The sequence below is a fragment of the Mobula birostris genome, chromosome 10 (assembly GCF_030028105.1).
Source record: "Mobula birostris isolate sMobBir1 chromosome 10, sMobBir1.hap1, whole genome shotgun sequence".
In the NCBI taxonomy this organism is placed as follows: Eukaryota; Metazoa; Chordata; class Chondrichthyes; order Myliobatiformes; family Myliobatidae; genus Mobula; species Mobula birostris.
The window spans coordinates 18957692-18972056 of NC_092379.1; the positions used below are offsets into that span (position 1 = coordinate 18957692).

General features: G+C 44.0%; 1 protein-coding gene and 1 long non-coding RNA gene across 5 annotated transcripts in view; one reads left to right on the forward strand and one right to left on the reverse strand.

Annotated features, from left to right (window-relative positions):
• The window catches only part of LOC140203877 (uncharacterized), a 58113-nt gene that overhangs the window by 23885 nt on the left and 19863 nt on the right, over positions 1–14365 (forward strand). The window lies entirely within an intron of this gene.
• The window catches only part of LOC140203874 (uncharacterized), a 41449-nt gene continuing 36460 nt past the window's right edge, over positions 9377–14365 (reverse strand). For 2 of the 4 annotated variants that reach the window (XM_072270020.1, XM_072270017.1), the window contains 2 exons: positions 12457–12599; positions 9383–10019 (listed from right to left, as the gene is read on the reverse strand). In XM_072270020.1, the coding sequence (XP_072126121.1) occupies positions 10008–10019; positions 12457–12599 (155 nt within the window). In that variant the 3' untranslated portion in view covers positions 9383–10007. Of the gene's footprint in view, positions 10020–12456; positions 12600–14365 lie in introns of all 4 variants that reach the window. The other 2 variants (XM_072270021.1, XM_072270019.1) reach the window with 2 other exon arrangements.

The following is a 14365-nucleotide window of genomic DNA, read 5'->3' on the forward strand; positions in this document are numbered from 1 at the left end:
CGAGGATGGGGTAGTTGGTGTCCAACTAGATCCCGTGTGTGATGAGACTGTGAGGAAGGACAGGCAGATAGCAGGGCAAAATTGCATTCAGAATCAGGTTTATTATCACCAGCGGGTGTCGTGACATTGGTTAATTTAACAGCAGCAATTCAATGCAATACGTGATAATACAGAAAAAAATAAGCAGATCAATCAAAGTAAATATATATATAAAATAGTGCAAAACAAAAATGCTATTAAAATAGTGAGGTATTGTTCATGAGTTCAATACCAATTTTAAAATCGGTTGTCAGAGGAGAAGAAGCTGATCCTGAATCACTGAGTGTGTGCCTTCTGACTTCTGTACCTCCTTCCCAACGGTAACAGTGAGAAGTGAGATGGGTTAAAGTGAAACGGGGCAAAATCGAAAAGGGTGATGAATACAGGAGTGAAGGTGTTATATTTGAATGCACTCACAGTTTACAGAATAAAGGCTGATGGTCTTGTAGGACAATTAGAGATTGGCAGATACACTGTTGTGGGCATCGCTGAGTCATGGCTGGAAGGTGATAATAGTTGGGAGCTTAGCATCCAAGGATACACATGGTATTGAAAGGACAGGCAGGTAGGCAGAGGGTTGGAGTGGCTTTGTCGGTAAAAAAATGAAATCAAATCCCTAGAAAGAGGTCATGTGGGACTGGAAGATAAGACCATAAGACACAGGAGCATAATTAGGCTATTTAGCCCATTGACTCTTCTCTGCCATTTCATCATGGCTGATTTATTTTCCATCTCAGCCCCAATCTCCTGCCTTCTCTTCATATCCCTTCATGCCCTAATGAATCAAGAATTTATCAAACTCTTCCTTAAGTATACCCAAGGACTTACACATACACTCCAGGATATGGGCATGGGGAGCCTCCACAGGACCTGGCCCCAAGTCATCACCTGTTCCTGGATCATTTCCCCAGTATCTGATTCAGTGCCATGCCCCCTCACGACCTGCTCTGCACTCCAGGTTATGGGCACAGGGAATCTCCTCCAATACGTGATCTTGGGTACAGTCTCTAAAATCTGCTCCATATATATTTTCCCAAATGTCTGAACGTGGTGCATTTCTGAGATGTGGGGTTGGGAATCTCATTCTCTGATTCTTCCAAATAACTGATTTTAAATTGTTTCCCTAAGATCAGTCGTACATTCCCAAGCTCTGTCGTATTCCCTTATGAATGAGGTTGAGAATTAACCACAATTTCTGGTTCTGTGGAGGGGTATTTTTCCCATTGTCTGGTCTTTCATAGTTTTCCTCAATGGCTATTCCTAGGGTATATTCTTTCAATATCTGGTCCTGTGTCTACCTCCAATGTTCGTCCCTTGGACTTACTCTGCTCAAATTAGGTGCTGGCTGTTGTATTCTATTCCCTTCTTGGTTTGTATTAATCTAGTACCTGTTTATGTTTTCTACTCCTGGTGTGTTTTCCTCAGTATCTGTTGTATTTTCCTGCATTGGCATATTTTCTCAAAATGTTCTCATGAAAACTGTAATGGTCGATCTCCAGTTCTGAGTCACCTGTACTTGTACCAACAGCTCCACACTCTCTGATGGGGGATGCTGCAGGATGCACAGAGTTTCCTTCAGCTAAACACCGAGCAGGCCAAAAGCTTTGGTCCCTGCAGTGAGTTCTGTTCCAGAGCACTGATGCTGTTGTCCCTTTTCACTGACCTGAGAACAAAAATTCTGGCTGGTGTTGCTGTTCACGGTAGCAGACTCCCCATTAGCACTTATTGTGGGGTCCTTGTGTTTCAATAATGATTCGTCTCGTAGTGTCACTCAGCCAAGACATTGATGTTCTGTTGGAATTCCTATGGATAAACACTTGTTTCTGTCTCTGCGTGAGATTCACTCGTTCTTCCGCTCCTGATTCAGTCGTCTGTCAGTGCATACTGTGTCAGTAGGACCCGAACATAAGTGGACCCAGCAGAGGTTCAACAGCAGCTTGGACATCGGTCGGTCAGAGACAAGGGTGCCTGCTATTCTCATTGATTGTCCAGAGGCTATGTTCCAAGTTTCTCACTGCAATGTTCTGAGTTTCTCTAGTGTATGTTCTGAGCTTCTCTGGTCTATGTTCAAGGTCTCCCATGGCCCTTCAGGTTTCCGAGGACTATTCCAGGTTTCTGAGTTTGATTCCATATTCCTGAGTTTACCATCCCTGTCTCGGGTTCTCCACAGCTCCCTGGCTGCCTTCGGGATGGAGGTACTGTCATGTCCCCTGTGGGCCTGTGCAACATATTTGTTAATTGCGAAGTTCTTGTGCATTCTGTTTAGTCTTGTCAAGTGTATTTTGACTGGCACTGATTTTCCTCATACTGTGATTATTTAAAGCAGACTCCCAATTACTGGTTATCATGGGATCCTTGTGCTTCAAGAATGATTTATCTCACTGTGTTGCTTAGTCAAATCACTGATGTTCTGTTGGGATTCCTAGGAATAAACTCTTATTTCTGTCTTTGCATGGGGTTCAGTCAGTCATCTGCACTGGGTTCAGTCATCTGTCAGCGCACCCTCGTAACTCCTCTGTTAACTTCCTTCCATAGATATTGGGTTTACTGTGTCCATAGTTCCCAACATTTTATTTGTAGCCCTTCTCAAATAAAGGAACAGATCACAGATCTCCCAGAACGTATCTGAAATGTCGACAGAACTGAATTCTTGCTCCTAGTGCAAGGTTTCAGCAATGCATTAATCTACAACGTCCTCCAATTTTTAACCTCACCAGCACATGGCATTGGGAATAATCCAGAGATTACCACTGTTGGGGTCTTACATTTTAACCTCTTTTCTAACTCCCTATTTTCACTCCACAGCAGCACATCCATTTTTCTGCCAATCGTCATTTGAGCCAATGTGTGCAACCACTTCTGTCTGCTCACCCTCCCCACTGAGAATGTTCTGCAATCGCTCTGAGACATCCTCATCTGAATAATACTCTATCTGCAATTGCTCAGCCCACCCACCCAGCTGATCAAGATCCCACTGTAATTGTTGCTAACCTTCTTCTCTCCCCACAATACCATCTGTTTTAGTGTCACTTGTCATCTAATACTCAGGAATATGGGAAAAATTCCCATCAATGAGAGGACTCCTTCATCCAGGTATCAGCAGTCATTTGGACCAGAATAACATTCAAAGGAACAATTCTCAGTCCGTCTCCAGGGAAATGCTCCCTAATTCAGTGTTGTGTGAAAACATACTTGGATCAGATTTTGGAGACACATAGTGGGGGAAATAACACAGGGTGCAGAGCAGGAAGTGAAGAGCATGGCCCGGATTTGGATATTGGTCCAGTAACCTGGCCTTAGAGGTGGCAGAGACTCCTTCCTTTCTCCTTCTCTCCCTCTTACTCTACGATCTCCATGTGATGTATTTGCATGGATAAAGAATTGGTTAATTAGTAGAAAACAGAGTCGGGATACGTGGATGTTACTCTGGTTGGCAATCAGTAGTGAGCGATGTGCCACAGGGGTCGGTGCTGGGCCTGCAACTGTTCACGATATACATTAACGATCTGGAAGAGGGGACAGAGTGTAGTGTATCTAAGTTTGCTGATGACACTAAATTGAGTGGAAAAGCAAATTGTGCAGAAGTTACAGAGTCTGCAGAGAGATATAGATAGGTTAAGTGAGTGGGCCAGAGTCTGGCAGATGGAGTACAATGTTGGTAAATGTGAGGTCATCCACTTTGGAAGGAAAAATGAAAGAGCAGATTATTACTTAAGTGGTGAAAATTGCATCATGCTGCTGTGCAGAGGGACTTGGAAGTGCTTGTTTGTGAATCACAAAAGGTTGGTTTGCAGGTGCAGCAGGCTATCAAGAAGGCAAATGGATTGTTGGCCTTCATTGCTAGAGGGATTGAATTTAAGAACAGGGAGGTTATGCTGCAACTATACAGGGCACTGGTGAGGCCGCACCTGGAGTACTGCGTGCAGTTCTTGTCTCCTTACTTGAGGAAGGATATACTGGCTTTGGAGGTGGTGCAGAGGAGGTTCACCTAGTTAATTCCACTGTTGAGGAGAGATTGAGTCGCCTGGGACTGTACTCACTGGAATTCATAAGAATGACAGGAGATGCTATAGAAACATTTAAAATTATGAAAGGGATAGGTAGAGGCAGGAAAGTTGTTTCCACTGGTGGGTGAGACTAGAACGAGGGGACGTAGCCTCTAGATTCAGGGGAGTAGATTTAGGACGGAGATGAGGAGGAACTGTTTTTCCCAGAGAGTGGTGAATCCGTGGAATTCTCTGCCCAGTGAAGCAGTGGAGGCTACCTCAGTAAATATACTTAACACAAGGTTGGATAGGTGTTTGCATAGTAGGGGAATTAAGGGTTCTGGGGAAAAGGCAGGTAGGTGGTGGTGAGTCCATGGCCAGATCAGCCATGATCTTATCAAATGGTGGAGCAGGCTCGATGGGCTGGATGGCCGACTCCTGCTCCTATTTCTTGTGTTCTTATCTCTCCCTCCTTGACCTTCCTCGCTTCTCTCTTTCTCTCTATCTGTCCACCCCCCTCTCTTTCTGCCTTCTCTAAGCTCATTTCAGACCTTCAAATCTCCAATTTGCTCCCTTATTTCTCTCTCCTACCCCACAGAACATGGGGTCAGAAGCTGGCTCTGACAAGCTGCCTGCACTTTGTACAATCAGACTGTTGGAGCCATTAGCTCTGTGTTTGTGTGTGTGTGTGTGTGTGTGAGAGAGAGAGAGAGAGAGAGAGAGAGAGAGAGAGAGAGAGAGAGAGAGAGAGGGGGGGGGGAGGGGGGCAAGAGAGAGAGAGAGGGAGGGACAGGAGAGAGAGAGAGAAAATAAAAAGAATATTGTGAGCAGTGAAGAGTATAAAATATACCGGAGGACTGGCAGCACGTGCTCACTGAGGGAAAGAAGGAGGGAGCAAGCCAGTGTCGAGAGCTGACATTCCCAGAGGGGAGCAGAGGCCAGTGGCAGGGTAAGGTCCTCAGTTGTTGCACATCCTTGATTTGTAGTTGGCTGAAATGCAAGAGTGAGAGTTAGTTTGGCTGCTGAGCAACAGGTATTGTTTATTGGCACAAAGGAAGTTGCCATGGTGGGGTGGAGGGAGGGGGAGTGGGGTGGGGGGGGCGGAGAGGAGAGGGGGAGAAGCTGCATTGACAAACTGGAAAGAAGGAATAAAGCTACTGAAGGAGGAATGGTGTTAAAATGTCAAGGGCAGAGGAATCAAATGAAAGTTGTGTGTACAAGCTGGGGAAAGAGGTTTCACGAGGGGGTAGATTGAATGAATGTGTTGGAGAATGGCAGAGTGTGTGAGTGAGATGGGTACTGTGGCTGGAAATAAACACTGGACTGTCATTGTTGATCTCTCTGTAATATGAAGCAGTACGGGCACATACAGACACAGTTTATGTTACTGAGAGTTTAATTGAGAAGCTGGGTTCGTGACATAGATACGTGAGTTCAGATCACATCACGGCAGCAGGGATATGTAACTGAAGTCCTGTGTCAGTGACCGTGACTGAGAGAAATGGATTGGTGTCTAAATGCATGACTGACGTGTTTCAGGGAAGGGAATCTGCTGACTTTACCTGGTCTGGCCTGTATATATCTCCAGGCCCTCAGTAAAGTAACTGACCTTTAACTGCACTGTGAAATGGCCCAGTAAACCACCCAGTTCAAGAGCAGTTGGGATGGTAAAGAAATGTTGTTCTACTCACATCCTGCGAATGAATAACTAAAAGTTATCCACAGTTATGTTGTATCATGACTGATCTATCATTGTTTTGTTTTTAGATCTATCTACATGATTGGGATTGATTTTTAATTACTTCGCAATGTAATTAATTCATTATTAAGAATATTTGCCCTCCCCTTGGACAACATTGGTGTCGTGGAGAGGGGGGACTTGCAGCATGGGCAACTGCTGGTCTTCCATACAACCTTGCCCAGGCCTGCACCCTGGAGAATGAAGACTTTCCAGGCGCAGGTCCATGATCTCGCAAGACTAACGGATGCCTTTACTTTAATAATATTTAGAAGGGGGAGGAGAAGATGGCAGCGCGACGCAGCGCGCGCGGCCGCTACAGAATGATATCTGTATTTGTTAAGTAGGGTACCATGCACAATTCTGATTTGATGGAGGCAGACGTGAGCAGCATGGAGGAACATCTGGAGAAACTTCTGAAATGCCTGCTTCGCTGCCGCTGCTACTGTGCGATTGAGAATCTCCGGAGGGGAAGGCCCCAAATCCTCGGCTTTGCCTGTTGCTTGGCGGCCGGGGCCGGGGTCGAAGCACTCGGCAGAGATGGTGCTTGGTGCTCGGTGTTGGAGGCTTGAAGTTTTCGGACGGACCCAAGAGTCGGCTATGGTCAGGTGCCTCCAGGGTGCTGCATCGGCAAGTTTGCGGCGCTGGAGGTTCATGGCAGGGAGAGTTTTTCTTCCTTCTACCGTCTGCGTGAGATGATGGGACCTTTGAGAGACTTTGAGACTTTTTTTTACCATGCCCATAGTCTGTTCTTTATCAAATTGCGGTATTGCCTTGCACTGTTGTAACTATATGTTATAATTATGTGGTTTCTGTCAGTTTTTCAGTCTTGGTCTGTCTTGTGTTTCTGTGATATCATACTGGAGGAACATTGTATCATTTCTTAATGCATGCATTACTAAATGATAATAAAAGAGGACTGCGTGTCCTCATAATCATATTTCATGCCTGATTACTCTTTATTATTTTAGATTGTTATATCATGATAATGTAGTGAATTGTTTCCATGGAAATTCCATGGATAAGTTGTTTCTTTTTATAAAACTGTGTGTGGTAGAATTCCCTCAGAGACGGCACTGGGAATGACTCTGCCAAAATTCTATTGGTCAGACTTGCCATTACATGTGACAGGTAATCTCCATAGAATCTGGTCACAGTTATCACCGGTTCCTGCAATTACATTCCCCAGTACCTGAGTCAGTGCCATGTCCCTCACAACCTGCTCTACATTCCAGATTATGGGTGCAGGAGTTTCTTCCACTACGTGATTTTGGTTCCAGTCTCCAAGCACAGTTCCATATATATTTTCCAAATTGACTGAAGGTGGAGCATTCCCTGAGAATCTAATCCTCAAATCCTTACAAATAAGAGAATTTCTTGTATAAATTGTTTCTCATACATGGGAATCACAACCTTCCCGAAGATCAATTGTGCATTCCCAAGCTCTGTTGTATTCCCTCAGGAACAATGTTGAGAATTAATCACAATTTCTGGTCCTGAGAAGGGGTATTGTCTGGTCTTTCATAGTTTTCCCCAATGTCTCTTTCCATATAACCATATAACAATTACAGCACGGAAACAGTCTATCTCGGCCCTTCTAGTCCATGCGGAACTCTTACTCTCACCTAGTCCCACTGACCTGCACTCAGTCCATAACCCTCCATTCCTTTCCTGTCCATATAGCTGTCCAATTTAACTTTAAACGACGACTTCGTACCTGCCTCAACCACTTCTGCTGGAAGCTCATTCCACACAGCTACCACTCTCTGAGTAGAGAAGTTCCCCCTCATGTTATCCCTAAACTTTTGTCCTTTAACTCTCAACTCATGTCCTCTTGTTTGAATCTTCCCCTCTCTCAATGGAAAAAGCCTATCCACGTCAACTCTATCAATCCCCCTCATAATTTTAAACACTTCTATCAAGTCCCCCCTCAACCTTCTACGCTCCAAAGAATAAACCTAACTTGTTCAACCTTTCTCTGTAACTTAGGAGATGAAACCCAGGCAACGTTTTAGTAAACCTCCTCTGTACTCTCTCAATTTTATTGACATCTTTCCTATAATTTGGTGACCAGAACTGTACACAATACTCCAAATTTGGCCTTACCAATGCCTTATACAATTTCAACATTACATCCCAACTCCTATCCTCAATGCTCTGATTAATAAAGGCCAGCAAACCGAAAGCTTTCTTCACCACCCTATCCACAGGAGATTCCATTGTAATGGAATTGCACATCAAGCATTTTTATGATTTATAATGGACATAAATAATCATCACAAACATCAGTAACAACTGCTTACAAGTGGCTTAAGTTCCAATAGCCAGAACTCAGCTTTCACAGGTGCTGAACTCAATCAAATTAATATATTAAAGGACCACTTCTGATGGCTTCATTCAGTGGCCACTTTATTAGGTACACTTGCTCTTTTCTGTAAATATCAAATCAGCCAATCATGTGGCATCAACTCAATGCATAAAAGCATTCAGACATGTTTGTTGTTCAGACCAAACATCAGAATGATGAAGAAGTGTGATCCAAGTGAGTTTGACTGTAGAAAGGTTATTGAGGCCAGATGGGGTGGTTTGAATATCTCAGAAACTGCTGGCCTACTGGGATTTTCACACACAACAGTCTCTAGAGTTCATGGAGAATGGAGCAAAAAACAAAAAAAAAATCAATGGACGTCAGTTTTGTGGGTGAAAATGCCCTGTTAACGAGAGAGGTCAGAGGCTGATGGCCAATATATACCCATTTCAGGGGTATATTCCTTCAATATCTGGTCCTGTGTGCATTCTTCCAATGTCTGTCCCTTGGAGTTACTCTGCTCAAATCAGGTGCTGTTGTCCATCAATGTATTCTATTCAATTCTTGATTTGCATTAATCTAGTACCTGTTTATGTTTTCTACTCCTGGTGTGTTTTACCCCAGTATCTGGCATGTTTTCCTGCACTGGTATATTTTCTTAAAAATGCTTTCTCTTGCTGACATCACATTAAAACATGTACATGGTCGATAGCCAGTTCTGAGTCACCTGTACTTGTACCAACAGCTCCACACTCTCTGATGGGGGATGCTGCAGGATGCACAAAGTTTCCTTCAGCTAAACACCGAGCAGGCCAAAAGCTTTGGTCCCCACAGTGAGTTCTGTTCCAGGGCACTGATGCTGTTCAGTCGATTTTCAGTGACCTGAGAACAAAAATTCAGACTGACTTGGCTGTTCACTGTAGTACAGAGGGACAGAGGTGCTGCCTTTCAGCTGAGACATTGAAGGGAGGTTGTGTGTGCAATGGTGAAGCTCCTGTACCCACGGTTTTATAGGACATGGAGTGTGGAGATTAGGATAATGTGTTGAAATATGGATTGAGACACTCATTATGAAACATTCCATCAATATCTGGCTCTGGGATGTATAACAAGGTTCTGAGAAACTCCCCCAGTGAGCCTCTGTGCTTTCCTGAATATCTTTCTCGGGGTGCAGCACCCCAGTGTTCCCACTGTGAGAAATCCTTTATGAACATGAGCAGTACGTGTGGGGCTACACTCATATAGTACTGGCTGGGAATCACTCCGATATTTGTCCCGGGATGCATTACCCACTGGTATGTGGAGGCAGATGGAATCTCTGCAGTGATGAGGGAACTAAGATGGGCTGAATGGCTTCCCTCAGTTTTATCAACTCCAGTCACTTCATGTTCTCCTTTTCTTTGTTTTTAATGAATAAAATTTCAAATCATGACATGACATAAACTCCAGCAGAAAACTGGAAGAAAAGTTATAGGCAATGATTTCCACAACATCTGATTTACAAAATTTGACAGAGCAAGATCCCAAACCCACTTTCCACCACATCCCCCTCCCCACGTCACCTTCTTGCTCCATAACAATAATAACCACTTCCTCACCTCCCCACTCTCCATCACAAACTACACCTCCATCCCCTGCTCCCCATTCCCAAGCCTTAATCCTGCCTTCCTCTCCCCTCCTGTATACCCCCTCCAGTGTCACATATCCTGCCATTTTCCCAATGTATCATCCACTGCTGTCCCTCTGCCCACTGAACCGGCTCTGTGCCCCCATTTCCCATCTGGCATCCCCGGTACATTTAGAGGTTTATTTCCTGAAATGAGCAGTTGCAGTGCAGTAGCCTCGGATTGCCGAGTGAGTGAGATGGAGACTCCATTTCCAAACATTGCAGCCACAGGGGGATTTCTTCATTGAACGTGGGGCGTGTGTCTGCTGGTCACTGCTGAGCCTGAAATATAGACGGGAGAGTATGATATAGTACGTGACAAGGTGCAGCACAGGGGTTAACCTGTGAGAACAGGTGAACTAAATAACAGACGGTCTGTCCTCATTTGAGGAGATGGAGCCCCATGAAGAGGTGTCTGTCAGTATTCCCCGAGGTCACCCCAAAACACGAATCTGAGTATCAGTTCAGACCTTTAGTGTGATCCATAGTTGGGCTAAAGTTTTATGTCCTGAGTAAGACCATAAGATAAGATATAGGAGCAGAACCCCCCCCATCTTTAACTATCGACTGCAACATCTTCCCAACCACCGAGGTCAGGCTAACTGGGCTAGAATTTCCTTTTGTCTGCCTCTCTCCCTTCTTGAAGAATGGCGTGACAATTACAATTTTCCAGTCCTTCAGAACTGTACCAGAATCTAGTGATTCTTGAAAGATCATTACTAACGCCTTCATAATCTCTTCAGCCACCTCTTTCAGAATCCTGGAGTGTAGACCATCTGATCCAGGTGACTTATCTACCTTCAGACCTTTCAGTTTCCAAAGCACCTTTTCCCTGGTAATAACATCTTCACTCACTTCTTCCCCCTGACACTCTTGAACTTCCGTCATACTGCCAGTGCCTTCCCCAGTGTAGTCTGATGCAAAGTGCTTATTCATTTCCTTGTCCCTTATTACTACCTCTCCAGCATCATTTTCCAGCACTCCAAAATCTCCTCTCACCTCTCTTTTACACTTTATGTATCTGAAGAAACTTTTGGTATCCTCTTTAATATTATTGGCTATCTTACCTTTGTATTCCTTCTTTTTCTTTCTGACTTTATTTAGTTGTCTTCTGTTGTTTTTTAAAAGCTTCCCAATCCTCTAACTTCCCACTAATTTTTGCTCTATTATATGCCCGTTGTTTGGATTTTATGTTGGCTTTGACTTCTCTTGTCAGCCACGGTGTCTCATCCTGCATTTTGAATACTTCTTCTTCTTTGGGATGTGCCTTCTGAATTACTCCCAGAAACTCCAGCCATTGCTGCTCTGCTGTTATCCCTGTCAGTGTCCCCTTCCAATCAATTTTGGGCAGTTCCTCTCTCATGCCTCTGCATTTCCCTTTATTCCACTGTAATACTGATACATCTGACTCTAGCTTCTCCTTCTCCATTTGCAGAGTGAGTTATATCATATTATGATCACTGGACCCTAAGGGTTCCTTTAGCTTAAGCTCCGTAATCAATTCCAGTTCATTGCACAACACCCAATCCAGAATAGCTAATCCCCTGATGTGCTCGACCATGACCTGCTTTAAAAAGCCATCTTGTAGGCATTGTACGAATTTCCACTCTTGAGATCCAGCACCAACTTGATATTCCCAATCTACCTGCATATTGAGATTCTCCCATGACTATTGTAACATTGCCCTTTTGACATGCATTTTCTATCTCCTGTTGTAATTAGTAGACCAAGTATTTGCCACTGTTCATTATAGGGTCTTTTTACCCTTGCAATTCCTTAATTCTACCCACAATGATTCTACACCTTCCGATCCTATGTCATCTCTTTCTATTGATTTGATTTCATTTTTTACCAACAGAGCTAATCCACCCCCTCTACCTACCTGCCTGTCCTTTTGATGCAATGGGCATCCTTGGACATTAAGCTCCCAGCTGTAATCTTCTTTCAGCCGTGATTCAGTGATGCCACAACATCATGCATTCCAATCTGTAGCTGTGCCACAAGTCCATCCACATTATTCCATATACTGTGTGCATTGAAATGTTACACCTTCACTTTTGTATTCATCACCCTCTCCTATTTTGTCCTCCTTTTACATTGCAACTCATCCTGTTGACTGCATTTTAGTCCAATCATCAGTCTCTGCTTGCTAGCAACCTCGCTACATACTGCCTTTGTTAGTAAACCAATGACTAGATCCTCTGCCCTATCACTCCATTTCCTATCCCCCGTCAAATTAGTTTAAATGCACTCGAACGGCTCTAGCAAACCTGCCCACTTGATATTTGTCCCCCTAAGGTTCAGGTGTTATCTGTCCCTTTTATACAGGTCACACCTTCCCCAGAGGTGATCACAGTGATTCAGAAATCTGCCCCCTGCCCCCTACACCAGTTCCTCAGCCACACATTCATCTGCCAAATCATCCTCTTCTGACCCTTACCCTGCTGTTCTCTCAATACAACTCTTGCTTGATTTCCTTGTTTAAGTTCACAATTGTTGCTCTAAATACCCTTTCACATTCTGCCACCTTCTGCTTATCAAGGCCCAGAGGCTCGGAGTAAAGAGGAAAGGTGTAAAGTCCCAGGGGTTGTGAAGGCCTCAGACTGCGTTGTCTGTTGACTGTGCTGTCGTTGGGATTGCAGTGTCAGAGAATGCAATGTGAGATAAGGAAGCTGAAAGTTTGTGTTTCATGGGAGGCCTCTGTTAGTCAATTAGTTACCTTGACAACGGTGACGAAGGTGCTGTAGAGGAAACTGATGATAAACAGAACGGCAAAGGCAGCAACTGTAAGCACATTGTCATTTCCATCCACGTGTCCCTGTTCTTCCTTCCCCTCCTCTCCTGTCAAGTCTGTGCAGGTTTCTGAAAGAATTGAGAAAGTGAGATAGTTGATGTTTCCTGAAGATCAACAACATCTTAATCACATGAAGACAACAGGAAGACAGGAAAACAGGAGGCCTGAGTCAGTTCCACCATTCAATGACATTGTAGTTGATCTTTGACCAACTGCATTGACCTGACTTTTGCCCAGATCCATTAATCCCAGTGATTATCCAAGCCACTAAATCTCATGTTTAAAATGACCTTCAGACCTGACACTGTGGAAGACTGTACTGAACTTCCATGAACCTCTTCAAGTTGAATGTCTGTTTTTCTTTGCATTTCCGGCACTGTTTTTTTCTCTTCCTTGTCTTGCATGATTTATGTAAAATTAGGATGTAGCGCGTTGTCTGAAGCTACATGCCTGTGATGCTGCAAGCAAGTTTCTGATTTTACCTGCCCCTCAAGGTACTTGTGCACATGACAATAAACTCGACTTAACTTGTTTCCTTACAGCATGTCATTTGTAACTTGGGAGCCCCTAGACAGAACTCAATGAACTAGTTTTTCCTCATCGACTATGTTCACTCCGCCGAAAATATTGACCAGATCTTCCATTAGTGTTCTTCATTACAGATGCTACACTCTCATTTAACATTATCCCAACTTGTAATTTGCACTGGGGAGTGCATGTTTGTTCATCACTCTCTTCAAGACAGTTTGTCCTTTCCTGGATGTGGTCCCAAAACCTTGAATTGGTTCTTGCCTATTCATTTCATCGATTATTATCTCTGCAGTTAAAACACTACAGATTGCTGATAGATTTGTCAGCCTTGTGTGAGTGGCAAAGTTGTCACGTGGGTATCTGCCCAATATCAGCGCCGACTGCCTGTCTTTTGATCGCTGCTGGAGATGGATTCTGTGAGCGGCCTATTGCTGTGTGTCTCGCTGTGACAGGCGGGTCGGCCTCTCTGCCTCGTGTGGTGTTCCTCTCCTCTCTTTCAATGGATGTCGGTGATATCAGAGATGGTATTGTGGATCTGTGTTTATGGATTGGACTGTTGTGTTTATGGACTGTGGACATTTTCAGACTTATCGTTTTATATTCTGTGTTTTTTTTTTCGCCCGTTCCTTTTCGGTTTTGTTGTGTGAGGGGAGGGTGTTTGGGGGTTGGTGTTCTGTTAGTTTTTTGTGTGGACGAGGGGTTGCCTTTTGGGGTTTGCTGTTTCTGTTCCATTTTGTGTGGGGGAGGGTGTTTTTGGGGGGGGTTTGATGATCGGGTGTTGTTCTTATTTATATGGGGGGTGGGTTTGCTGTTTCTCTGTGAACGATTTTCATATACTTTCTTTGTTTTCGTGGCTACCTGGAGAATCAAATTTCAGAGTCGTATATGGATATAGTATATTGATAATAAAAGAACCTTTGAATCTTTGATCTAGTGAATAGTGTCAGCACTGAACACATTGCTGCAGGTCACAGGTCATCACTGTCTACATATTGTCCCTTCTTTCTGTAACTCTCCACTTTCTGAATGAGTTCACCAATTGTCTTCACAAAGTTGATGAAATACCTTTCCCTGTCAATTAACCTTAGAAACTGTGGACCAATCCGGAATGTTCTATCATTTCCACAGTGGAAACTATAGTACACATTGACCAAAATCTACTTGAATGTCTGTCTGTCTGTCTATACAATGAAGCACAGAACCAACCAGGCAACACTTCCAGCCCCTCAGGTTTAAGTCACACAATTGTATCCCAAAACATACCGGCACGGAACACTGGCAGCCGAATGCTTTCCATACCTTC